Raw genomic sequence first — 24,910 nt, 5'->3', positions numbered from 1 at the left:
CAGTTTAAATCACGGATTTGTTTGTATTTAGGTATGAAATCATGTGTGATATAAATGATTGATTGTCCCCTAATTTGTTTTTCCAAATCATTTTTTGAAACTTAAGTGTTCTGTTTTTATCAGGACTATTTTTAAAAATGCTTCACGTTATAAAATTGACATCAGCCTATATTATTAACTAACAGTGTTAGTAAAATAGTAAGTGATTTCAAGTACATTATTCATTGGAATCCTATGGGAATAAACTGGCACTGTTGATATTTTATAATTTGTTTAGCTTTATTTTTTTTCTTATCAAGTAAGAAAACTATAATTTTAAAATTAGATGAATAAAAGATAATATGTATTGGCTCTGTGTTTTGTTTTTTGTTTTGTTTTGAGATGGGGTCTCACTCTGTTGCCCAGGCTTAAGTGTAGTGGCACGATCATGTCTCACTGCAGCCTAGACCTCCCAGACTCAAGCGATCCTTCCATGTCAACCTCCTGAGTAGCTGGGACTATAGGCATGTACCACCACCCCTGGCTAATTTTTGCATATTTTGCAGAGACAGGACTTTGCCATGTTGCTCAGGCTGGTCTTAAACTCCTGAGCTTATGCAATCCACCCACTTCAGCCTCCCAAACTGCTGGGCTTACAGGTATAAGCCATTATGCCCAGCCAGCTGCGTTTTTATTCCTATATATCATACAGTGGATTAGCAAAGCCTTTATATAAATGAAACAAACCTCAAACACAGGAAAACCAGAGGTCTGCTTAGTCTTACCAAAATTGCATTGTAGCCTCAATTTAACTTAGTTGGGCATTAGAATAAGGTAATCAGTCCCCTTAATCTACCTGTCTAGCAGAGGAAAGAATAAACCATCTTGAGTGGGAGATAACATCACGTGGAGCCTTTTATAAAGTGCACATTCAGTCAGAAATTAGTCATTTAAAAAGACATGACTGTATGACTGAAAACCCAAAAGAAAAAAAAAATCCATAGAAACATGCTTGCAGGTAATTCAGATAGAGGAAAAAGACATTAAAACAACCCCAATTAATTTGTTCAAGAAGATAAATAAAATACATGAAATAATGGAGAATTTCACCATATAATTGGATATGTGAAAAGAATCAAATGGAAATTCTAGTACTGAAAATATGATATGTGGAATTCAGAGCACAATGAAATTAAAATTCAATTTGAACAGGAAGATATTATTAGTAAACTGAAAGAGAAGTCAATAAAAATATCCAAGGGTAAAACAAAAATAATGTTAATTCACACACAGTAAAGCACAGAGAGAAAAAAGAAAGAAAATTGAACAGCACAAAAGGGGTAAAACATAATTGCAGTCTTTGGAGAGAAAAAGTTGGCAGAAGCAAAATCCAAAGAGACAGTGGCCAAAACTTTGTTTCTAAAACTGATAAAGCTTCATGTTATAAAGCTCAGAAAACAAATGAGATAATACATAGGGAGGAACTGAGCTCTCTTGCCAACAATCAGCACCTTGTGAGTGACACTTCTTGACACAGATCCTCTAGCTCCAGTCAGGCCTTCAGATGACTACAGGCTTGGCTAACACTTGGACTGAAATCTTATGAGACCTTGAGCCATAACCATATAGCCAAACGTCTCCTAGATTCTTAAGTCACTGAAACTGTATACATTAATAAATATTATTTGTTGTCAAAAGGAGACATAAAGAAAGGCTAAAGGGAATCCTCAGTTGAAAGGAAAATGACCCAAGACAGAGAAATGCAGGAAGGAATGAAGAGCACGAGAAAAAGTAAATATATGACAATTTAAGAGTCATGACTGTTAAAAGCAATTATTAATCTCTTATATTTTAAATTATATTTAGAACTAAAATTCATGTCCACAGCAATGCCGAAGACAAGATGGGAAGGTTGTTAATAAAATATAGTAGTTCTAAAGTAGCCGGTAATCCCAGCTACTCTGGATCCTAAGGCGGCAGGGTTGCTTGAGCCCAGGAATTCAAGGTTGCAGTAAGCTGTGATCACACCACTCACTACACCTTAGTCTGCACAGTAGAGTAAGATCCCATCTCTTAAGTTTTAAAGTAATGAGTTATTTTAGCAAGGTTGCTGAATACAAGCAACAACACACAAAAATAATTTGGATTTTCTTTATACCAGCAACAAAAGGAACATGCAGTTCATTAATAGAACTGTTTAAATTTTCAAAGACAGGCAAAACTAATTATAGCGTCAGAAGTCAAGATGGTTATCTTGGGATAGATACTGATTGTGACTACAAAGGTATAATAGAGCTTTGAGGATGCCTATGATGTTTTCTTTAGTACTAGTTACATGAGTGTGCTCAGTTTGAGAAAATGAGTTTTAGATACATATTAAACCTCAATTTAAAAGTTCAGAACTTCAATTTGTACATTAAAAAAAATCACCCAACATATTCCCCGATGATGAGTTAGAAGAAATAAGTCCCTCAGGCAGTAAACCCGTTAAAGATAGAGAGAAATGGAATGAATTTTAGTTTGTTACAGAAAGGACGCATTTTAAAATAAAGACTTTTCTTCTTCTTCCTTTTTTTTTTTTTTAAATAGAGAATTTTAGCACCCTATACTGATTTTCACTACAGACATAGTCCAGATACAGCTGAAGGACAGCTCAAGTAAGTAATATTGGTTCCTAATAATTTTTAGATAATGTATATGTTAATACTAAAGCTTTTAGGTTTGCGTGATTGCATGTACAGCCAGAGAAATACAAGTTTAAATAAATTTTTTATTTTATAGAATTATGTTGCATTTCTCTCATAATTTACTGTGGTTTAAAAAATTTAAAGCTTTGAGAAATGTAAAGAATAATTTCTTATTTCAAAAAATATATGGTAGACTGTGACAGAAACCAAGGTCATTATTTTTGTATTGTATATATTTTAGCATAATTACATTGAAAAACTAAAAGAATGAAATAACAGTAAGTAGTACAATGAAGAGTGACCTTAACTTACTGAGTCAGCAGAATGATGTAATATGTAGACTTCTGAGAGTATGCTTAATACAGAAATTAATGAGAGTAGAGTAAAGATTATTATCTAGAAATGAGAGTATCATTTTCAGGGTGTTTTTGGAGAGAAAGGCACATGTTCACTAGGTATTTGGAGATAACTTTAAACTAATTTAGGGATCAAATAAAGCACTCTGTAAAGATTTTGCAAATGACACATTTCCATTAAATGTGTTATCTAGTGTTTTTCTGGTAGACTTTATTGCACTTCAATTAGTTTATTGTCCGCATAAACTTACTGTGATACATAGTATCGGTTTTTAAATTCCTCCCTAAATTTTATAACATTGCCAGGGAAATGTTTTTCATTTTTCCCCCTGCGTTAAAAATAGTGATTTCTGTAATCCTAGCACTTTGGGAAGGCAGGTGGACAGCCTGAGGTCAGGAGTTTGAGACCAGCCTGACCAATCTGGTGAAACCCCGTCTCTACTAAACAATACAAAAACAATTAGCTGGGCATGGTGACATATGCCTGTAGTCCCAGCTACTCTGGAGGCTGAGGCAGGAGAATTACTTGAACTCGGGAAGCGGAGGTTGCATTGAGCTGAGATCGTGCCACTGCACTCCATCCTAGGCGACAGAGCGACACTCTTGTCTCAAAAAAAAAAAAAAATAGTGGTTTCATACCTTTAGTCACATCTGTCATTGTGAACTCAATTATCACACCCTAACATACCATGATCTACTTTAAGCTAAGAGATCCAAGTAGACGTCCTCTAAGACTTCTCAGACTTATTCTTGCAAACTTTAGTTATGAATTGGAATTTGTAAGGCCCTTTTTTGGCTTCTTTAAAATACAGACATTCTCTTATTGACGGAGAGTATATGAGTTTTCTGTTGCTGCACACCAAATAACAATAAGCATGATGGCTTAAAACAATACCAGTTTATTAGATTACAGTTTGATAGGTCAGAAGTCTGGCTCAGCTCTTTCCTGGAGGCTCTGGTGAAGAATCCATTTCCAAGGTCATTCAGATTGTTGAGAAAATTTAGTTTCTTGCTACTGCACAACTGCTATGCCTTTTTCCTTACTGGCTGTCAGCTGCGGCCACTTTCACCTTCTAGAGGCCTCCCACATTCCTCGGCATGTGGTCTCCTCCCTCTGCAAAGGCAACAATGCTGGAATCTTTCTAGGGCCTTCAGCCTCTCTGACTTTTTCTTTGACCAACAGCTAGAGAAAGCTCTCTAATTAGATCAAGCCTGCTATATGATGTATACCCTGTCTTATGCTCTACTAGACAATATAATATAAACATAGTCACAGTCATAGCAGTGATATCTCATCATGACCCAGAGATCAGGTCATGGAATCTTGGGATAGGGCCATTTATAGAATTCTGCATATGATGATGGACAATAGGCAAACCTAGATATTTTTTAGAGTTGGGAAGGTGGAGCTATTCTATCAGAATCCTTCCTTTCCTGTTTGATTCTATACTTTCTTCTGAGTTTCTGGAGTATATAGGCAGGTAGATATCAGGCCTGTAAATAAGGGTACATTATGACCAGGGAACAGGGAAATGACTGATTTTTAAAATATTACAAATTTAATAGGTTAGAGATGGATTACCAGACAGTCTATGTATGTCACCAGCTTTTTCAAGAGAAAGAGCGCTGAAAGCTTAACACAGGTGTCTGATTCTCCCTTCCAAGCCACCCCCGCCCCCATTTTCATTTCTGTTATTTTCTCATTTTAACTGGTGCTGCATAGCTTAGTCTTTTTCTTTGAGCTTTTCAATCCATTTTTGTAGACTATGTAATTGCTCACTAATATCTAATTAGATTTTCTGTCATTGCTCTTTATTCCTTCTACTTTTTGTTGCTGTTTTTCCCAGTTCTGTGATTTTCTGTATGCTCACAACCATTAAGAATTTAAGCAGGAAAGATAAAAAAAAAAGGTGGCACAGGAAAAAAGGGACAATCGACAGGGTAGACATGACGGTTGGAGTGACATGAATAAAGAAACACAAAATTGCTATTAAGTATTGAAACTGGCCATAAGCCAACCATGAAAAATGTTTAACAGATATAAAAAATTCAATTGTTTAATTAATTGTCAAAACTATTATAGAGGAATGAATAATGGACACAGTTGGGTACATATTGTCAAGGAAGAAAGTAGCTGGTGATGTTAATATGTAGTTATTTCATAACATTTCAGTGACTATATATGTTGTTGAACTTGCTTGTTGGAAACGTTCAAATAAGTTTAGAGCAAAGATTGTGAAGTAAAGAGTGCGTGTGATTAAAATTAAGAGGTTTATGTGATAATTTTCTTTGCTAAGGGGCAGCCTAGTACCACAGATGCTTATTAAGCAGACTTAATGCTTAATTAAATCTTATCTACGAGTAGCTTTCAGAGAGAGCAGGAATGTAGAACTGAGTAGAAAAGCAGAATTTATGACTTAAATGATGTTGTGAATTTAAGTTCAAAGTCAGTTTATAATTGGCTGATTTGCTTTAGTGTAGAGCTGATCTTTGTGTTTTTTAATGTCTTGTTTTAATTTTATGTGTAAATGTTTAAACATTAATGATAGCTCTTATGATTTAGTAGCAGGAAAAAACTCATTTTAACATTTTATTTCATTGATTCTCCCCCCTGCCCCCCCCACCCCCAACAGAGAAGACAGAGAAGCACGATTTCTAGCCAGTAAAATGGGAATCATAGCAACATTCCGATCATGGGCAGGTAGGTTACTCTACATTGCTTTATAACATTCAAGAAGAAAAACTAGACTGCTTTTTCAAATGTTAAATTATTATTGTAGCATCTAATTCAGATGCTAATCTAGTCTTACTTTGTGTGTTATTATTAGAACCAAAGGAATTCATATAAAATTATTAAAATATGGTGAAGAAAATTTGTAATAGTCAATAGGAATTAGCTAATATTATGATCAGTATACACATATTTATTAATTATTTGCCAGTCACTGTGCTAATGATTACCTGGGCAATTAAAAAAAAATTTAAGCATGATCTTTACCAAAATAACCTACAAAACTTGAGTGTTAGCTGTATATGTAACTTAAGTTTGTTACTTAAAAGTACAATGTAGTGTCATAAATACAAAATAAGCAAGATAGGTCATTAATAGTTCCAAATTTCTTCAGAATAGTGATTGTACATGTTTTATCTTTCCATGGAATAAAAAGTAAATACTATTTTTAAAATAATACCACCATTAAATGTGTTGTTAATAACATTGGGTTTTTGCCGTTAAGAGTAATTGAGAGTAATGGCAAAAACCGCAATCACTTTTGTACCGAATGTATTGATTATCTTCTTCCTTCTTGATTTTGTATTATTGTGAAGGGGTAGCATGGAAAAGAAGTAGCAATAAGCCAAAAAAAAAAGGAAATTCACCTAAACATTTCTGTGAACCTAGGTAACCCTAACTTACAAATACCTTTTCCATACAAATGTTTACTCCAGCCATTTGTATGGAAGGGCCACTTGGCCCCTAACCAGTATGTTTCCAGGGATTTTCTCTGTTCTCTTAGCAGCTTGGTAAAAAGCTCTGCCTTCTATACCTCATAAATGCCTATTTTCCTTATGCTGATGGACAACCATAGGATTCTGTGATGACACAACAGTCATACATACTTTTTAAAAATACTTCATCAGCTCCCCAATACTTTGTTTTCTGTAGTTACAGTCATCTTCCTTTACCACTCTTCAGCTTCCTTGTCATTAGAGCTGTTTGTATCTTACCAAAAAAATCAATTCTATCCTGCATCCTAGCTACTATCTCCTTATTCTTCATACATACAGACTCTACGCTTCCTGTAATGATTTCTGTTTCTGCCAGTCTCTTTCCTTATTGCTCTTAAACATTCTTTCTACTGTGTTTCAATTTCCCCTGGAGCTCTTTTATACTGATTCATCATTAGAAACTTAGAGGGGTGGGGCCGGGTGTGGTTGCTCATGCCTGTGATCCCAGCACTTTGGGAAGCCACGGTGGGTGGATTACCTGAGGTCAGAGATTCGAGATCAGCCTGGCCAACATGGTAAAACCCTGTCTCTACTAAAAATACAAAAATTAGCCGGGTGTGGTGGCGGGCGCCTGTAATCCCAGCTACCTGGGAGGCTGCAGCAGGAGAATCGCTTGAACCCAGGAAGTGGAGGTTACAGTGAGCCGAGATTGCGCCAGTGCACTCCAGCCTGGGCGACACAGCGAGACTCCGTCTCAAAAAAAAAAAAAAAAAGAAAGAAAGAAGGAAACTTAGAGGGGTGGGAGTCTTCTACCTTTCTATTGAAGTAAGAAGAGAAATATCATAATTACAAGTTAAAATATTGAAAGCATTTGTCTCATGGAAATAACTTCCTAAATAATATTTATATTCTGTAGTACTGTTTATAAGTTAAATAAACTTTTGTGTACTTGTAACATTATTTCTTTGATGTATTTCCAGTTCCAAATAACTGACTGAAAAATTATCTTTTAGAACACATTTTTAAATGAGATGCGATAACAGCCTGTTTTCCATATTAGCAGAGTACCATCTTTTGAGACTATATCTTATCTGTAATTTCTCAAACTACTATCAGACATCAAAATTTGCGAAATACTATTTTGATACTTTAAGCAAATAAGCTTATCTAGTATGTTTTAATTTGAATTTTGATCCTGAATCTAAAGAGAACATAGAGACTGTTCATAAATAATCTGTATGCTTAGCTAGAAGTACAGGGAACTTTAGAGTCCTATAAGACATTTTAAAGAATGTTTTCTCTAACATGTCATGAAAAATTTGAAACATACATAAAAATTGAAAAAACTATACAGTGAGCACCCATATACTTCCACCTAGATTTTACTGTGTTTGCTGTAGTATGTATCTGTCCATCTGTCCATCCCCCTGGGCATTCATCAGTCCATCTATGTTATTCTAATATATCTCAAAGGAAGTTGCAGACGTAGTCCTCTTCACTCCTGAACACTGCAGCATGCACATTATTAACAGAATTAGATGTTTGTTTATGGTCCTGATTTGTTTTCGGAGGGAGAGATTTGAGGTAAATTTATGTAGAGTGAAATGCACACATCATTAGTCTACTGTTTGATGCATTTTGACAAATGCTTACACTTTTGTAATTCAAACCCTTTTCAATGTATAGAACATTATCATTGCCCTAGAAAGTTCTCTTATACTCTTTCCTAGTCAGTTTTTGACTCAGTACTCCCAAGGAGGAACACCATTATTTTTGTGGCTTAGTTTTGCCTATTCTGAAACTTAATATTAGTGGAATCGTAATGATACAAAGGCTTTTTTGTAAGACTTCTTTCACTTGACATAAGGATTTTGATACTCATTTATGTTATTGTATATATCAGTAATATGTTCCCCTTTTTTACTAAGTAATATGCAATGAACATTTCAGTTTTTGTTGGGTTTTTTTTTTTGCCCTTCTCCTGTTACGGAACATTTGACCTGTTTCTAGATTTGACTATTCAAAGCCCCTTTATCAAAGATAAAGCTTCTTTGAGCAATTTTATACAAGCTTTTTTTGTGGACATGAGTTTTTATTTCTCTTGAGTAAATACCTAAATGGAATTGCCGGGTCTGAGAGTGGATGTATGTTTGTGTCCATGAGAAACTGGCAGACTTTTTCCCAAAATACTTACACTGTTTTATACTCCCATCATCAGTGTATGTGAGTCCCAGTTGTTCTGCATCCTTGCCAGTATTTGGTGTTGTAAGTCTTTAATTTTAGCCATTCTAGTAGGTATATTTTGGTTTCTTGTTATTAATATAGTTTGCATTTCCTCAATGACTAATGATATTGAGCATTTTGCATGTGTTTATTGGCTATTCATACATCTTTTGTGACATGATTTTAATGTTTAAAATTGTTCAACTTAGTTCTGTAACTTAAAAATTTTGAATCATATAATTTATTTGAAGTCTATTGCTTATTGTGCATTCAATATATTTTAGAATTGAACTTCTAAATAATAAATGCCAAGTAGAGTTTTTCACTTTAAAGTGAGGAGCATAAAAGAGGGGAGACAGACCATTGTCTTATTTTCTCCCATGTTCTTACTCCCAGAGAAGCGTTCATCAGGCAGTCAGACTCGTGAACTTTTTGGATATGAAACAGATACTGAAGATGGAATTTAAGTGATGAAATTACTGGTAATCTCTAATCAGTAGAGAAATACGGAGTATGCTTCAAATATATTTCAGTTATATAATAGCTCTTATGATGACCAAATAGTATCATAGATAATCATATAATTTTGCCTGGAAAAATATAACAGATTTTATATTATACCTTGCTATCGAAATTTTTTTGAAATTCATGTCAGTGATTTTTTTTTCTTTATATCCTCTTTAGGTATTATTAATTTATGTAAACCTGGAAACTCTGGGATCCAGTCTCTAATAGGAGTACTTTGCATACCAAATATGGAAATAAGGGTAGGTAAAAGTTACTAGGATTGTTTCATTCCTGGACCTTTAACAGTGGGAATTAATTATAAAACAAAAATTATTTCAGGTGATGCTATTTCCTCATTAGTTGTTGATCTATATCATATTTTTAAAGTACACAAGTACATATTTACTACTTAGTTAAACCCTAAATATAATAGGAATCATTTAAAATATTGCTGTTGTTAGGAATAATGGCTGTATTAAAAATTGAGTCGAGACCGGACATGGTGGCTCACACCTGTAGTCCCAGCACTTTGGGAGGCTAAGGCATGTGGATCACCTGAGGTCAGGAGTTCTAGACCAGCCTCCTCAATATGGTGAAACTCCGTCTCTACTAAAAATACAAAAAATTAGCCAGGCACCTGTAATCCCAGCTACTTAGGTGGTGGGTGCCTGTAATCCCAGCTACTCAGGAGGCTGAGGAAGGAGAATCGCTTAAACCTGGGAGGTGGAGGTTGCAGTGAGCCAAGATCGCAGCATTGCACTCCATTCTGGGCAACAAGAGCGAAACTCCATCTCAAAAAAACAAAAGTTGAGTTGAAAATATGAGCTTAATTATGCTTTATTCATTAAAACAATGTAAACAACACACACGGGCATTCTCACTATAAAAGGTTCAAGCACTACAGACTACATTTAACAAAAAGTAAATGTATTTATGCTTTCTAACTTATGTTTTGTAATATGTGGTGAGATTTTATTTTAATGATGGTGGTTTTGATTAAAATGGAGTTGTTAATATTTCTATATTTATTAGATATATTTCTAAATTATTTGTAAGAATTTGTAATATACAGTAAAATTGAATTTGAAGGAAAAGATAATTCTTAAAGTGATTTTTTTCCTTTCTCCTTAAATGTTTTTATTTGTTTTAATTTTGTTTCTTCCTTTTGCCCTTCCTTATATGAACCAAACCTGGAGCTGAAAAATGTTATTAGGAAATATTAGCCAGGTGTGCCTTGTTTAAATGTGAAATAAAAAGTATTTAGATAATGGAAATGAAAGGATATGATTATAAATGGAAAGATTTGTAAACAGGTAACAAACTGTTGAGGTAACTCACTTCTTACCCTGTAGGTGGATAAAGAACATGGTCTTTGGAGAGTCTGACCAACTGAGGTTTAACCTCTGGTTTTATTTATTTTTTTGTTAGCTCCATGACCTTGGGAAAATTGCTTTTTTGCACAATTAGGTTAATGAAAAATTTAATGACTAGATTAAGTGGTGTATGTCGTAGTAAGCATTTAGTCATCCCTTCTCTAATATAGGCCTTATACAGTTTCAAAATATGGTATAGTCATGCATTGGTTAATGATAGGAATATGTTCTAAGAAACTCACTGTTAGATGATTTCATCCTGTGAACATCCTAGAGTACACTTACACAGACCTAGATGGTATAGTCTACTACATACCTAGGTTATGTGGTATAGCCTATTGCTTGTAAGCTGCAAACCTGTATAGCATGTTACTGTACTGAGTACTGTAGGCAGTTGTAACACAATGGAATTCGGGTATCTAAACATAGAAAAGGTACAATAAAAATACAGTATAAAAAATTAAAAATACTGGCCAGGCACAGTGGCTCATGCCTGTAATCCTGCACTTTGGGAGGCCGAGGTGGGTGGATCATGAGGTCAGGAGATCGAGACCATCCTGGCTAACACGGTGAAACCCTGTCTTTACTAAAAATACAAGAAACTTAGCCGGGCGGGGTGGCGGGCACCTGTAGTCCCAGCTACTTGGGAGGCTGAGGCAGAATGGCATGAACCCAGGAGGCGGAGCTTGCAGTGAGCCGAGATCGTGCCACTGCACTTCAACCTGGGCCACAGAGCACAGCACCTATATAGGGTACTTACAGTGCATGGAGCTTACGGGACTAATAGTAGCTCTGGATGACTCAATGCATGAGAAGTGAGTGAATATTAAGACCTAGGACATGACTGTACACTACTATAGACTTTACAGACTTGTACACTTAGGCTACATTTATTTTAGTAAAATTTCTTTTCTTCAAAAATAATTAACTTTAGCTTACTGTAACCTTTTTACTTTATAACTTTCAAATTTTTTAAACTTTTGACTTTTTTGCAATAATATTTACCTTAAAACACACATTGTGTAGGTGTACAAATTTTTTTTTGGTTTTAATATCCTTATTCTGTAAGATTTTTGTTTTTTAATTTTTTTTGTTTTTAAACTTCTTTGTTAAAAACAAAAACACAGGCCAGGCGCAGTGCCTCACAACGGTAATCCCAGCACTTTGGGACGCCAAGGCAGGCAGATCACCTGAGATCAGGAGTTCAAGACCAGCATGGTCAACATGATGAAACCCCATCACTACTAAAAATACAAAAATTAGCCGGGCGTGGTGGCAGGTGCCTGTAATCCCAGCTACTCGGGAGGCTGCGGCAGGAGAATCGCTTGAATCCGGGAGGCGGAGGTTGCAGTGAGCCGAGATCGCGCCACTGCACTCCAGCCTGGGAGACAAGAGTGAGACTTTGTCTCAAAAAAAAAAACCAAAAAAACCACACACACACGCGCACACACTAGCCTAGGATCATCAGTATCACTGTCTTCCACCTCCATACCTTGTCCCACTGGAATGTCTCCAGGGGCAGTATACATGAATGAATGAAGCTGTCATCCTCTGTGATAACCATGTCTTGTTATGGAATACCTGCCTGAGGCTGTTTTACAGTTAACCTTTTTTTTTTTTTTTTTTTAAGAGACAGTGTCTTGCTTTGTCACCCAGGCTAGAGTACAGTGGAATGATCATAGCTCACTGCATCCTCAAACTTCTCAAATCAAGTGATCCTCTTGCCCCAGCCTCCCAAGTAGCTAGGACTACAGGAACGTGCCACCACACCCAGTGAATTTTTAAATTTTTTGTAGAGATGGGGTTTCACTATTTTCCTACTCTCAAAATTCTGGCCTCCAGCAATCCTCCCACCTTGGCTTCCCGAAGTGCTTTTTTGTTTTTTTTTTAAAGTATAGGAGTACACTCTAAGATAATGATAAAAGGTATAGTAAATAGGTAAACCAGTAACACAGTCATTTATTATCAAATATTATGTAATTGTACATAATTCTATATATAATACTTTTAAACAACTGGCAGTGCAGTGAGTTTGTTTACTCCAGCATCACCACAAACAGTTGAGTAATATTGCCCTGTGACAGACAATATGACTGCTACAGTTTCACTAGGCAATAGGAATTTATCAGCTTCATCATAATCTTAGGGAACCACCATTGTATATATGGTCCATCATTGACTAAAATGTTGTTATATGGCATGTCATTGTATTAACAGTTCTGTTTTTATCATTTTTAAAATTGTGTGACTAGGACATTAAAAAATTTTGAAGTGTTTCATAAAAATAAATGAGGTGTATTTGTTTGCTAATTTAGCGAGGTCTACTTGAAGTGCTTTATGATATCTTTCGTCTTCCTCTGCCTGTTGTGACTGAGGAGTTCATAGAAGCATTACTCAGTGTAGGTAAGTATTGAAGTACATTTGTATCTTTTCATATATTGTAATTTTTATTTAATGGAGACAAAGTTCCTAAAAGGAGAAATAGTAAATATTGAACACCATTTTCTTTTCTTGCTGCATAATTGTGGCAGGAAATTAATATAAAAATAAAACCTGGAATTCCTAAGACTGAGAAATTTTAATTTCTTCTTTATCACCTTGGCTCTTAGAGCAATTAAATTAATAGGAATGGGCCAACAAAGGAAGAGAGGAGACAGTAAGAAACCTATGTAATCCTCAGATTATCTAATTCTCATCTTACATTATTTGAGCCAAATGACTTAAGGTACCGAAGTCCCAAAATGAAGGAAATTAGATCTGCATATATTTACTTAACTAGTTTTTGTTTTTATCTTTTTGAATGTATGGTATTTAACCAGCACTTTTTAAACTTCTTTGTAGCCTGGCTAGCTGATGATTTTATACTCATCTGAAATGTTTCAGTGATATCTAATCTTTTCCTTACCATATTTTAACTATTTTAGATCCTGGGAGGTTCCAAGACAGTTGGAGGCTTTCAGATGGCTTTGTGGCAGCTGAGGCAAAAACTATTCTTCCTCATCGTGCCAGATCCAGGTAGAATTTAAATATAAAAAGGATTTCAATTTATTAGAATTAGGGTTTTTATGTTAGACTGTATAATCTGTGAAACTTTATTTAAATTGTTTCTCTGCTGTTTTTTTCCAGGCCAGACCTCATGGATAATTATTTGGCATTGATACTCTCTGCATTTATTCGTAATGGACTTTTAGAGGTAAGACTTATAAACCTTATTTTATTCCATTTGGTTTATTTTCTCTAACAGATTCTTTCAGGCCAGCCATGGTGGCTCACGTCTGTAATCCCAACACTTGGAGACGCCAAGGCAGGTGGATCGCTTGAGGCCAGGAATTCGAGACCAGCCTGACCAGCATGGTGAAATTCTGTCTTAACTAAAAATACAAAAATTATCCACGCATGGTGGCACACCCCTGTAATCCCAGCTACTCGGGAGACTGAGGAATGAGAATTGCTTGAACCCAGGAGGCAGAGGTTATACTGAGCCGAGATCTTGCCATTGCACTCCAGCCTGGGCAACAGAGCAAGACTCTTGTCTCACAAAAAAAAAAAAAAAAATTTGCAGATTGAAAAATAAATCTGATGCATAAATGTTTTCATATGTATTATTTTGCAACAGTGATGTTATCTTTTTATTTTCAAAGGGCCTAGTTGAAGTGATAACAAACAGTGATGATCATATCTCAGTTAGAGCTACCATCCTTTTAGGAGAGCTTTTACATATGGTAAGTTTAGCAACTTCTGATTATATGTTTCATACCTTTAATGTTTGAATTTATAAAACGGGTTATTTTAATAGTGTTGCTTTGTATTATCTCAAAAAAATAAATTTGCATTTTTTATAAATGTTTATCTTTGCATTACAAAAAGCGTTTGGTACTATATCCTGAGATAGATACATATGTGCACGCGTGCACATGCACACACACACATATTTCTATTGGTTTTGTAAATGGAATAAGTATACAACATACAAAGTACTGAAATGTTGATTTTTACACTCAGTTTCAGAGTTGCCATTTTCATCCTGTAAATCTTAATTGATCTCAGAAAGACTTCCTAAGAAGCAAGAAACTGCAAAACTATGGATACTACTTCAGTCTGCTAAGAATGTACTTGATATGTGGTAGTCAGTGCCTGAATTTTAGAAAGCTTTGTGCAGAAGCTTTAAATATAGTCTTGGTTGAGCATTATAGTCTTTTCTAGAAACTTGTAGTTTGAGGTTCAGAAGATGGGTTGTTTTTTTTTCTTTTCACCATGATTTTGTGATTACAGTAACTTTTGGAAAGTAGGAGCTAGGAAAGACTTGACAATTCTTTACTCTCAGCAAATCAATCGATGAGAGATCCCTGATAGTTTGCAAGGTAGGAATTTATATTTTTAGATTACTTACTAGTTAGTAAAATACAAAATAAAAAGAACCATTTAAAACTCATTGAGGAAAAATTGATTCTATGGCAAATCTTTTGAAATTATGTCACAGTTTGCTATTTTTAGCAGATGTTTTTTGTTTAGGTTTTTCTTTCTTGATCTCTTCCCCTCCTCCCCACCCTTTTTCCCCTTTCATAGGAACTGGGCTATGTGAGTGAGGTAAAGAGCATTAAGTAGAATTTAATTTAACTGTCTTTTTTTAAATAAGTGAATTATTTAGCTGCTTGCTCTGTTCTTTTTTGGCCCATCTGTGAAAAAATTATGTAGTGTCAGAGGCTTTCAGGTCTGATTATTTGTCTTTTAATTCTTAAGATATCATTTCCTATTCAAGAATACCAATACTCAGAGTTATTTGCATTTATATGAAGGAATCTCTGTACATTTTATCTTTTTCCCTTGTCCCATACCCAGAATTCTGTAATTCTCTTGAAATAAAAGAGTTGGTTATTTTGCTTATTATTCTTAAATTTTCTGTCTTCCACATTTGATTGTACTTGTCTTCATTGATAGCTGGTTGGGTGGTGAGGTTTTTGTTTGGAAAGTAGAATTAATATTCCTTATTTTAAAGATTATGGCATATGGGACAAACCTATTTTGTGATAGTAGTTTTTAAACTTAAAGTCAACTCATAAATTTGGATATGGCATCTAGCATTTGACATGTTATTTTAAACATAACTTAGGTTGAGTCCTGTAATGTTTTGACATATAATCCCTTCTGGTCATTTAAGAATTGAGTTTAATTGGGTATCACTTGAAAACCATATTATTATAATAAAGAATCGATGAAACTTAATGGTTATGTTAATATAATATGTGTATCTTTATATTTCATCCATGTTGAAAGTATTGTAGATAGGATAGAAATATAAATAAGCATGTATTGGGGAAAATAAGAATTTTATGAATAAAACCTCAGAATTTGTAATAGTCTTGAATACAGCATTATATGTGCGGATAATCTATAACAAACTATTTCTACTTCTGAAAACTCATGTAAAATGTTATACTTCATTTTAGGCAAACACAATTCTTCCTCATTCACATAGCCATCATTTGCACTGCTTGCCAACCCTAATGAATATGGCTGCATCCTTTGATATTCCCAAGGAAAAGAGACTGTAAGTTATCAGAGCTTTAGCAGAGTTTTTGTTTAATATATTTTATATTGAATTAGATTATTGTCTCTTTAAAAAAAATAGTACGGATAGGTTATGCTGGGAAATTCTTTTAAGGAATTTGCTAAAGAAAAAACAGTTCTAAAAATATTTAATTTGTTTTTTAGGCTACAAAATACTAATAGTGTAATAAAATCACTTTTTTTCTAGCATGTTTGTAGACAAGGACATAGAATTGTTATCATATTACTAAAAATGTTAGCTAAGAGTTTTTTGGACTCCTTTACGTCGTGAGCAGCAATTCTGGCTCTTTTTTTTTTATGTCTATGAACTATTTCAAATTAAAGCTTTACAATATTAATATATTCTTTTATTTGCATGGTTAAAAATGTTGGAATTTAGTGACAAGTACTACTGGGCCACATAGCAGTAAGCTGAACTCTTACTACTGAAGGAGATATTGCAAACATAGAATTTACAAACAAAATTATGGTAATACAACTATAGCTCTGCTGGAATTCCAGTGCTAATAATAAAACATATATAAAAGGCAATGATGGAAGGGCTCAATTGGGAAGTGCTAGGAGGAACTTAGTTTTACTTGGTGGAGATTATATCTAGACTAGGAATGTCTTTTTGTGGTCGTTATCTTTTTTATTTTGTTATTATGATCAGAAACATTTTTTTGTTTTTTTGCTTGATGTTAGCGAATGGAGTTTTTTAGCTATTCAAAATTTATGTATTTTTGTTAAGAGTTATAGTACATTTTTGAAAAGTTTACTTAGCTTTAATAATAAAGTACACTGAATAATCTATTAATTTTCATTCTGCCATTGGAAATACTGTTTAACAGACCAGAGTTGTCCTATAAACTGAGGGCATTAGGAGTCATCTCAGTTCTGTCTCTAGGCTTATATCAGTAATAGTAGCTTTTAGCTTTTATATTAGTAGTTTCATGATGGAAGAATGTACTTTCCCAATACCTGATAGACCTAAACTCTGGGTTAGATTATGGCCACAAATTCCAGGGTTCATCAGTAATTCAGATTTATCTCCAGAATTCCAGTAAGAATAGTCATCTTAAAATAGTTTTATCTTTAGCTCAATAAGCTTTCTTTATTAATAAATACTTGCCAGTCAGCACATCCCAATGTTTAAAAATTCTACTTACTAGAAATTCTGAAGGTGAGAGTTGCTACCATATTCTTCAAAATGGCACTTTTATGTACCACAAAGAATTAAATATAGTTTATAAAAATACACCATTTACAATTACAGACCAGTGGTGGAAAATAGAGACTGTTCAGTTGATACTGGGATCATTGATTATCCATATGGGAGTACAGTGAAATTATTTCAACCTCATATCATAAACAAAAATAAGTTTCAGGTGGATTAAGGATTTATATGTGAAAAGCAAAGCTTTAAAAAAAACTTTGATAAGAAAATATAGAAAACCAGGTTTCTGACCTTGTAGGAGTTCCTAAAACCAATATACAAAAAATACCTACCACCATAGAAGAAAAGTATAATAAGTAAACATGTTCAATTGAGTCTAAATAATCAGTGTGTCTTTATATAAATCAGTAGTATTGTTTATTTTTTGTCTTTGTCTCTCCAAATTTGATGAAATAATTTACTTTATCAATAATAATTTCTAGCCTTGAACTTACGTAAGCTTTAATAATTTACCAAGGTAATCTTTTAAATTATGTTGGTCTTGCTACTGTATTCATTGAATTGTTTTTCTCATTAGGCGAGCCAGTGCAGCCTTGAACTGTTTAAAACGCTTCCATGAAATGAAGAAACGAGGACCTAAGCCTTATAGTCTTCATTTAGACCACATTATTCAGAAAGCAATTGCAACACACCAGAAACGGGATCAGTATCTCCGAGTGCAGAAAGATATATTTGTTCTTAAGGTGCTGACATGAAATCATGATTTTCAGCTTAAACACAACATCTTAATTCCTTAACCATTGGATTTTAGTATCCATGTATTTGAGTTTGCACTTTTCTTCATGCATATGAATTTTCAGATGGCTTCTGAGTTTTATAATTTAGAGATGGGTTTTTATAACTTTAAAGTTAAAAAAAAACCTTGATGTATCCTTAAATGGAAAAACTGCCTTTCAGTTTTTCAAATTTGAACTTAGTTTTCTGATACGAGGACGGTTTGCCTTAATTTTTCTTATTACTTTCTGATGATTTTAGGATACAGAGGAAGCTCTTTTAATTAACCTTAGAGACAGCCAAGTTCTTCAACATAAAGAGAATCTTGAATGGAATTGGAATCTTATAGGGACCATTCTTAAGGTATGAAAAGATACTTCATGGCAATGGCTTGTCTTTAATTTTATTATTAATTATAACATAATTACATGTTTGAGAATTGATAAGTACATATGTAATATAACATATTATGTTTTTCTAGTGGCCAAATGTAAATCTAAGAAACTATAAAGATGAACAGTTACACAGGTATGTAAGAACTATTTTGCATTTAAATTTAAAGAACTTAAATATGGATATTAGGCCTAATGCCTGCTAAAATATGTAATAATTTTAAAGACATATACATACATTTTAACAATGTCTCTTCAGTAGATACATTCATATATTTTTTAATATAGTCTTATTTTATAACCAAAACATATTAGCAAATTCTTTTTCTAGTTGTTTACATTCTGCTTTTAGTTTTGGAATAGATAAAGTAGTTGAGATAAAAGTTTTTCGAATTGGGGTAATATCAACTGTGTAGTGGGTCTTAGCCCTAACATATAAGGATGATATAATAAGGACTTATATTTTTAATATACAGCTTTTATTCCTGTTTGACTTTGGAATTATCCATTATAACTGCTGTTTACTTTCTCCTTAACCACACCTTCCATAACTCGTGCAGATGTTTGTAGCGTGAAGAGCACTTGAAGCTACTATGCTGTTCTTCATTATACCCGTATGTTCTTACTCCTGAGTTTAGACTAACCAGCTATTACTACTGATCTCAGAAAGAGGTCCTTAGTATGTTCAAGAAATTCATGTCATTAACATTATTATTTGATTGCATTCTCTATTCATGATATGTAACCTAATACCTATAAAAGTTTTAAGAAATATAGATAACTTGTAAATTGCACTGAAATAAAAAAGCATAGTACTAACTTTTTATATTCCTTGAGAACACAGATGATGTCTTACTCAACTTTGTTTTCCCAGCTCCTGGATTGGACACCTCTATTGGATTGAATTGTAGTGCACTACATTGAACTGAACTAAATTCAATAGAAGCTTAGAACATAATGTTGAAAGATATAATGTTAAAAGATCATAAATTATGTTTATAAATTCATTGGCCTAAATTGCAACTTTTGTGCTTGACCTTTTGCCTAATTGTGAAAAACCAACAATATCATAGTGTAGTATCTTACAATTATCTTAACAATAGGACATTTTTGAGCCATGGGACAGTTCTTCATGAATACAATAGAAGAAAATTTAAGTTCAGGTGACATCCTCATTTATCCAGTTTTATATTCTAGCTACATTAAATCTTCATTCATCCGGCCAGCATCTTTCTTCTACTTTATTTCTTCTAACCATCTCACCATAAAATTCTTACTCCACAGAGATATTTTTTAAAATGAAGGTTTTTTTGTTTGTTTGGTTTTTGGGTTTTTTTTTTTTTTTGGTATGAAATGCTGCTATAAATAACGCCTGAGACTGGATAATTTCTATAAAGGAAAGAGATTTAATTGACTCACAATTCCACATGGCTAGGGAGGCCTCAGGAAACATAATTGTAGCAGAAGGGGAAGCAAACATATCCTTCTTCATATGGCAGCAGGAGAGGGAAGTACAGAGCATAGGGGGAAAAGCTGCCGATGAAACCATCAGATGTGAGAACTCACTCACTGTCACGAGAACAGCTTGAGGGTAACCGCCCCCATAATCTTATCTCCTCTCATGAGGTCCCTTTCATGACATGCGGGGATTATGGGAACTACAGTTCAAGGTGAGATTTGGGTGGGGGCACAGCCAAATCATATCATGTACCAAACACTTTTAATACATCTCTTGCCATTTATCCCAATGGGTCAGACCCAAAACATATTCTGAAAGCCTTATTATGTCATGAGCAAAGGTTAAGATTCTAAAATAATTGCTTCATTTCTTACCTTGTTGCTACTTGTGTTTTGATTTTAGGTTTGTACGAAGACTACTTTATTTTTACAAGCCCAGCAGTAAATTATATGCCAACCTGGATCTGGATTTTGCCAAGGCCAAACAGCTCACAGTTGTAGGTTGCCAGTTTACAGAATTTCTTCTTGAATCTGAAGAGGTGAGCATTCTGAATATTTTCCAGAGCAAATGTTTTCTATTGAATTTGCTTCCCTTCCCCTCCCTCTGTTTCCACCTTCTGTTTTGCTTTCATTTCTGAATATGCATAAGCTGTATTTGGAAACATAGGAAATGATCCCAGACCTAGAGTTGAATCCGGACTTAGTCACTAGTTGTGAGACTGGGCAAGTTATCTGCCCTCTGGAAGACCTGGTTTACTCTTCCGTAAAATGGAGAATAATATCATCTCCATGCAGCATTGTGTTGAAGCAGATTAAAAAACAGCAGGTACTCACTGATTGATAGCTGCTATTGGTAACTTCATCATTATTAAGTTTTTGTACTTGATTGAAGTCGATTTTCTAATTACAGATTTTGAATGCTTTTCTCACAGTATCACAATGTATTTACTTTTAGGATGGGCAAGGTTACTTAGAAGATCTAGTAAAGGATATTGTTCAGTGGCTCAATGCTTCCTCTGGAATGAAACCTGAAAGAAGTCTTCAAAATAATGGTTTATTGACCACCCTTAGTCAACACTACTTTTTATTTATTGGAACACTTTCTTGCCACCCTCATGGAGTTAAAATGCTGGAAAAATGCAGTGTATTTCAATGGTGAGCGTTCCTAAATTTTGTTGCAATATATACATAAACTTTATTTTTAATGTAGTTAGATACGGTATGCTTTTTAGTCTGTGTACATGTGTTTGGTTAAGTTTTGTTTTAAATTAGCATTATCTTTGCTTTAATATTCTTTTTTACATGATACTTGTTATTAAATGCTTTCTTTCCAAAAAGCTTGTTTATATTAGGAATTTTTAAAATATACATTGAACTGTCTTTATGCTCTTCCCACTCCAGCATTCAAAATAGTAACTATGTGTGATGATTGATATGTTCATTGATTGTGGTAATTTTCACAATGTATGTGTATATCAAATCAAGTTGTACACCTTGAATAATACAATTTTTATTTGTCATTTATACTTCAGTAAAGCTGGAAAAAATATTTGTTTAATGCATCAATATAGTAATTTCTTTTAACCTTTCTTCTTATTTTTTTTTAAGTCTCCTTAATCTTTGCTCCTTGAAAAACCAAGATCACTTGCTAAAACTTACTGTTTCCAGCTTGGACTATAGCAGAGATGGATTGGCTAGAGTCATCCTTTCCAAAATTTTAACTGCAGCTACTGATGTAAGTATAATATAGCCAGTAAAACTATTTCTATAAACAATTAATTTGCTACTTTATGAATTTTGGGCTAAGTAAAATTAATTTTAAATTCTAAGAATATGATATGGAAATTGAGTTTACTTTAAAATTTTAGTTTCTCCAAGGAACTCCATATAGTACTCATATTTTTATATCACAGAGAAGCTGCTAGATAGAAAGGGAGTATTTTATTTTACAAGAACCACAAAAGTATTCGTATCAAGGGCTAGACCACCAATTCCAGTCATTCTTCCCTTTTCAAGTAGCAGGACTCTCCCAAAATAAAATCAAATTGGTTATTTATGGTGAAGGATTTTTTTTTTTTTTAAATGTATTCATTTATCTTTATAGGCCTGCAGGCTCTATGCAACAAAACATTTAAGGGTATTATTGAGAGCTAATGTTGAATTCTTTAATAATTGGGGAATTGAGTTGTTAGTGACCCAGCTACATGATAAAAACAAAACGATTTCTTCTGAAGCTCTTGATATCCTCGATGAAGCATGTGAAGACAAGGTAAATGTTCATTTTTTATAATTTAATACTTAAATTTTTTTGAAATACTCATTTGACAGTTTTGTAAAAGTATATAGTAGGCATTTTAGAACTAAAAAATTTTCTATTTTTGTGCAATTATTAAAAATAATGGTAATCTCTTTTAGGCCAATCTTCATGCTCTCATTCAGATGAAACCAGCTTTATCCCACCTTGGAGACAAGGGTTTGCTTCTCCTCCTGAGGTAAATTTTAAGTAAATTTTCAGTTATGTTTTTTTGTTGTGTTCTTTGGCAGTGTATATTAAAGATAAATTCAAATCCAAATAGGAAGTACCCTAAAGAGTTTACCTTTTAACATCTGAAATAAACCTATTTTAGACCTTGTACATCCTTTAATATTGAAACATTGTCTTTTCATTGTTTTGGGTTTTTTTGTTTTGTTTTGTTTTTTTAATTGGTCTGTTCGTACTTTTCATGACATTTTCCTTTTTTTTTTGAGACAGAGCCTCACTTTGTTATTCAGGCTAGAGTGCAATGGTCCAATCTTGGCTCAATGCAACATTTACTGCCTCCCAAGTTCAAGTGATTCTCCTGCCTCAGCCTCCTGAGTAACTGGGACTAAAGGCTCACGCCACCACACCCAGCTGATTTCTTGTATTTTTAGTAGAGACAGAGTTTCACCATGTTGGCCAGGCTGGTCTCAAACTCTTGACCTCAGGTGATCCACTCACCTTGGCCTCCCACAGTGCTGGAATTACAGGCCTGAGCCACCGTGCCTGGCTGACATTTTCTTTATTGTGATTGGGTTCTTGTGTTGTTGCAAAGATTGTGAACATTTATTTGTAATTGAAGTTATAATAAATTATAGTTGACCTTTTAGTTTTATGAAGAAACTGTTCCTATAGTCTTTTAGCTCCTTATACTTTTTAAAATTTTAATTATTTTAGCTTCTTAAGACACTTTTTTTGCCAGACTCAATGTTAAAACTATTGCTTGTTTTAATTTGCAGATTTCTCTCCATTCCAAAAGGGTTTTCCTATCTGAATGAAAGAGGTTATGTAGCAAAACAATTGGAAAAGTGGCACAAGGTAACTTCTTATTTGAATAAGGTTGAATTTGTGTGTTTTTATCTTCTGAAATTGATTCGTGAATTTAGAAGGATGCTTTTTTATATCACTGTTTTGAAATTAATAAGGTTAAATATTTAAACATCCATATCAAGTTACCAAGTTGAGTCCTAAATTCTGCATAAGTGCTAGTATTTATAGTTATACATTTTTTTAAACTACAGTTATTTATTTTATTCTGAACTGTTGACTGCATTCATTCTATTGAAATTTGACTTTCAACTCATTTGATTTTATAATCTAATTTGTTGGCCCTATTTATCATTTCTTTCATTCTTGGGTCCCTTAATATAACCTACAACTTTACTAGTGCTCTTTTAAGCTAAAATTAAAATAATTTTTTTAAATGAAGGGAGATTGAAATACCGAGATATAAACATTTAATTAAATTTTATTTTAGGATACTACTTTACCTAAATCTGAGAATGAACTTCTTGCTGTCATAGGGAAACCTGATAAGAAGGGAGTAGTTTCAAGATATGAAACAACTTTTCTAGCTTTTCTTTAGCTGGTGATTGCTGTGGCTTCATTATTTTGTTTGAAGTATTATAAGTCATCAAAGCATCTTGGAAACCCATGGTCAGAATGATCTTTACCAATATAAATGATTTTTAGATTTTTCATCATTTCAGATCAGTTATCCTATTTTCTCTTTTTTGTTAACATAGTTACAGATTCTTTTATAGTGTCTGTATTGAACCATATTTCATAAGAGATACTCCTAAATGGACTAAAACTTTGAAGCATACAACTTAAGGCATGAAGTCTTTTAGTATTTGATGAATTATAGAACTGAGACAAGGTGTGATAGCTTTGTTTCCTAGAAGATATTTAAATCATCATAATAAAATTTATTATACAAATCATAGCAGTAGAAAATTGCTTAGAATATTGGTACAGTGCTTACAAATAGTAAGCATAAAGTATTTAAGAGCTATAACAAACTCATATGCAAGGTATAAGGGGGGAACACAGAGGAGAGATTAATGATTGAGCTTTAGGGATTATCAAAAGAAATGTTGGATAGGCGCAGTAGATGTGATACTTGAAATGGTCTTGAGGAGTAAATAGGCAAATAAATTACAAGAAGGGTATCCACGGAAGGAGCAGAATAAAGCTGTATAGATTATTGGAACATTATAGACTTATGAAGAAAGTCATATTCCAATGTAGTTGGAACTAAGATAAGTGTGGAGTGGCAAGATGAGGCTGGAATGGTAAATTAAAGCTAGATTGTAAAAGGCCTCTTAAGCCATATTATATCATCCTAAGGGATTTCAATTGTATATGTAGTGGGGAATCCTTAACAGCTTTTAAGGAGTTATGAGTTGCACTTTAGTAATCTGACAGGTTGCAGTGGAGAGGCGGAATTTTGATCATTGAAGGGAAAGTCTAGGAATATTGACACGAGTTTAGAAACAAGAATTGATGAGTGCCTGAACTTCACTGGTAGTTAGGTTGAATAGATAAGGACACATTTTCTGGGCATTTTCAAAATAAGATGGACAGAATTTATGGGCTGATTGAATACAGTAAATAAGAAGTCCAACTTGGCTCATAAGATTTCTAATTTAATGAGTGAATATATAATGGATCACTATTAAGAGATCACAT

At 33.8% G+C, this 24,910-nt stretch overlaps 1 protein-coding gene across 3 annotated transcripts in view; it reads left to right on the top strand.

Annotated features, from left to right (window-relative positions):
- RICTOR (RPTOR independent companion of MTOR complex 2) overlaps positions 1-24,910 on the top strand; it is a 129,101-nt gene that overhangs the window by 85,120 nt on the left and 19,071 nt on the right. For 2 of the 3 annotated variants that reach the window (XM_025388457.1, XM_025388456.1), the window contains exons 9-25: positions 2,569-2,636; positions 5,656-5,723; positions 9,377-9,459; positions 12,888-12,975; positions 13,497-13,587; positions 13,699-13,765; positions 14,214-14,294; positions 16,020-16,120; positions 17,874-18,039; positions 18,332-18,433; positions 18,552-18,598; positions 20,324-20,459; positions 20,876-21,075; positions 21,529-21,655; positions 22,025-22,189; positions 22,336-22,412; positions 23,179-23,257. In XM_025388457.1, coding sequence (XP_025244242.1) covers positions 2,569-2,636; positions 5,656-5,723; positions 9,377-9,459; positions 12,888-12,975; positions 13,497-13,587; positions 13,699-13,765; positions 14,214-14,294; positions 16,020-16,120; positions 17,874-18,039; positions 18,332-18,433; positions 18,552-18,598; positions 20,324-20,459; positions 20,876-21,075; positions 21,529-21,655; positions 22,025-22,189; positions 22,336-22,412; positions 23,179-23,257 — 1,746 coding nt within the window. The remainder of the gene's footprint in view (positions 1-2,568; positions 2,637-5,655; positions 5,724-9,376; positions 9,460-12,887; positions 12,976-13,496; positions 13,588-13,698; positions 13,766-14,213; positions 14,295-16,019; positions 16,121-17,873; positions 18,040-18,331; positions 18,434-18,551; positions 18,599-20,323; positions 20,460-20,875; positions 21,076-21,528; positions 21,656-22,024; positions 22,190-22,335; positions 22,413-23,178; positions 23,258-24,910) is intronic. The other variant, XM_025388458.1, reaches the window with a different exon arrangement.

Source organism: Theropithecus gelada, chromosome 6 (assembly GCF_003255815.1).
Source record: "Theropithecus gelada isolate Dixy chromosome 6, Tgel_1.0, whole genome shotgun sequence".
In the NCBI taxonomy this organism is placed as follows: domain Eukaryota; kingdom Metazoa; phylum Chordata; class Mammalia; order Primates; family Cercopithecidae; genus Theropithecus; species Theropithecus gelada.
This window is presented reverse-complemented; position numbering and strand designations above follow the sequence as displayed.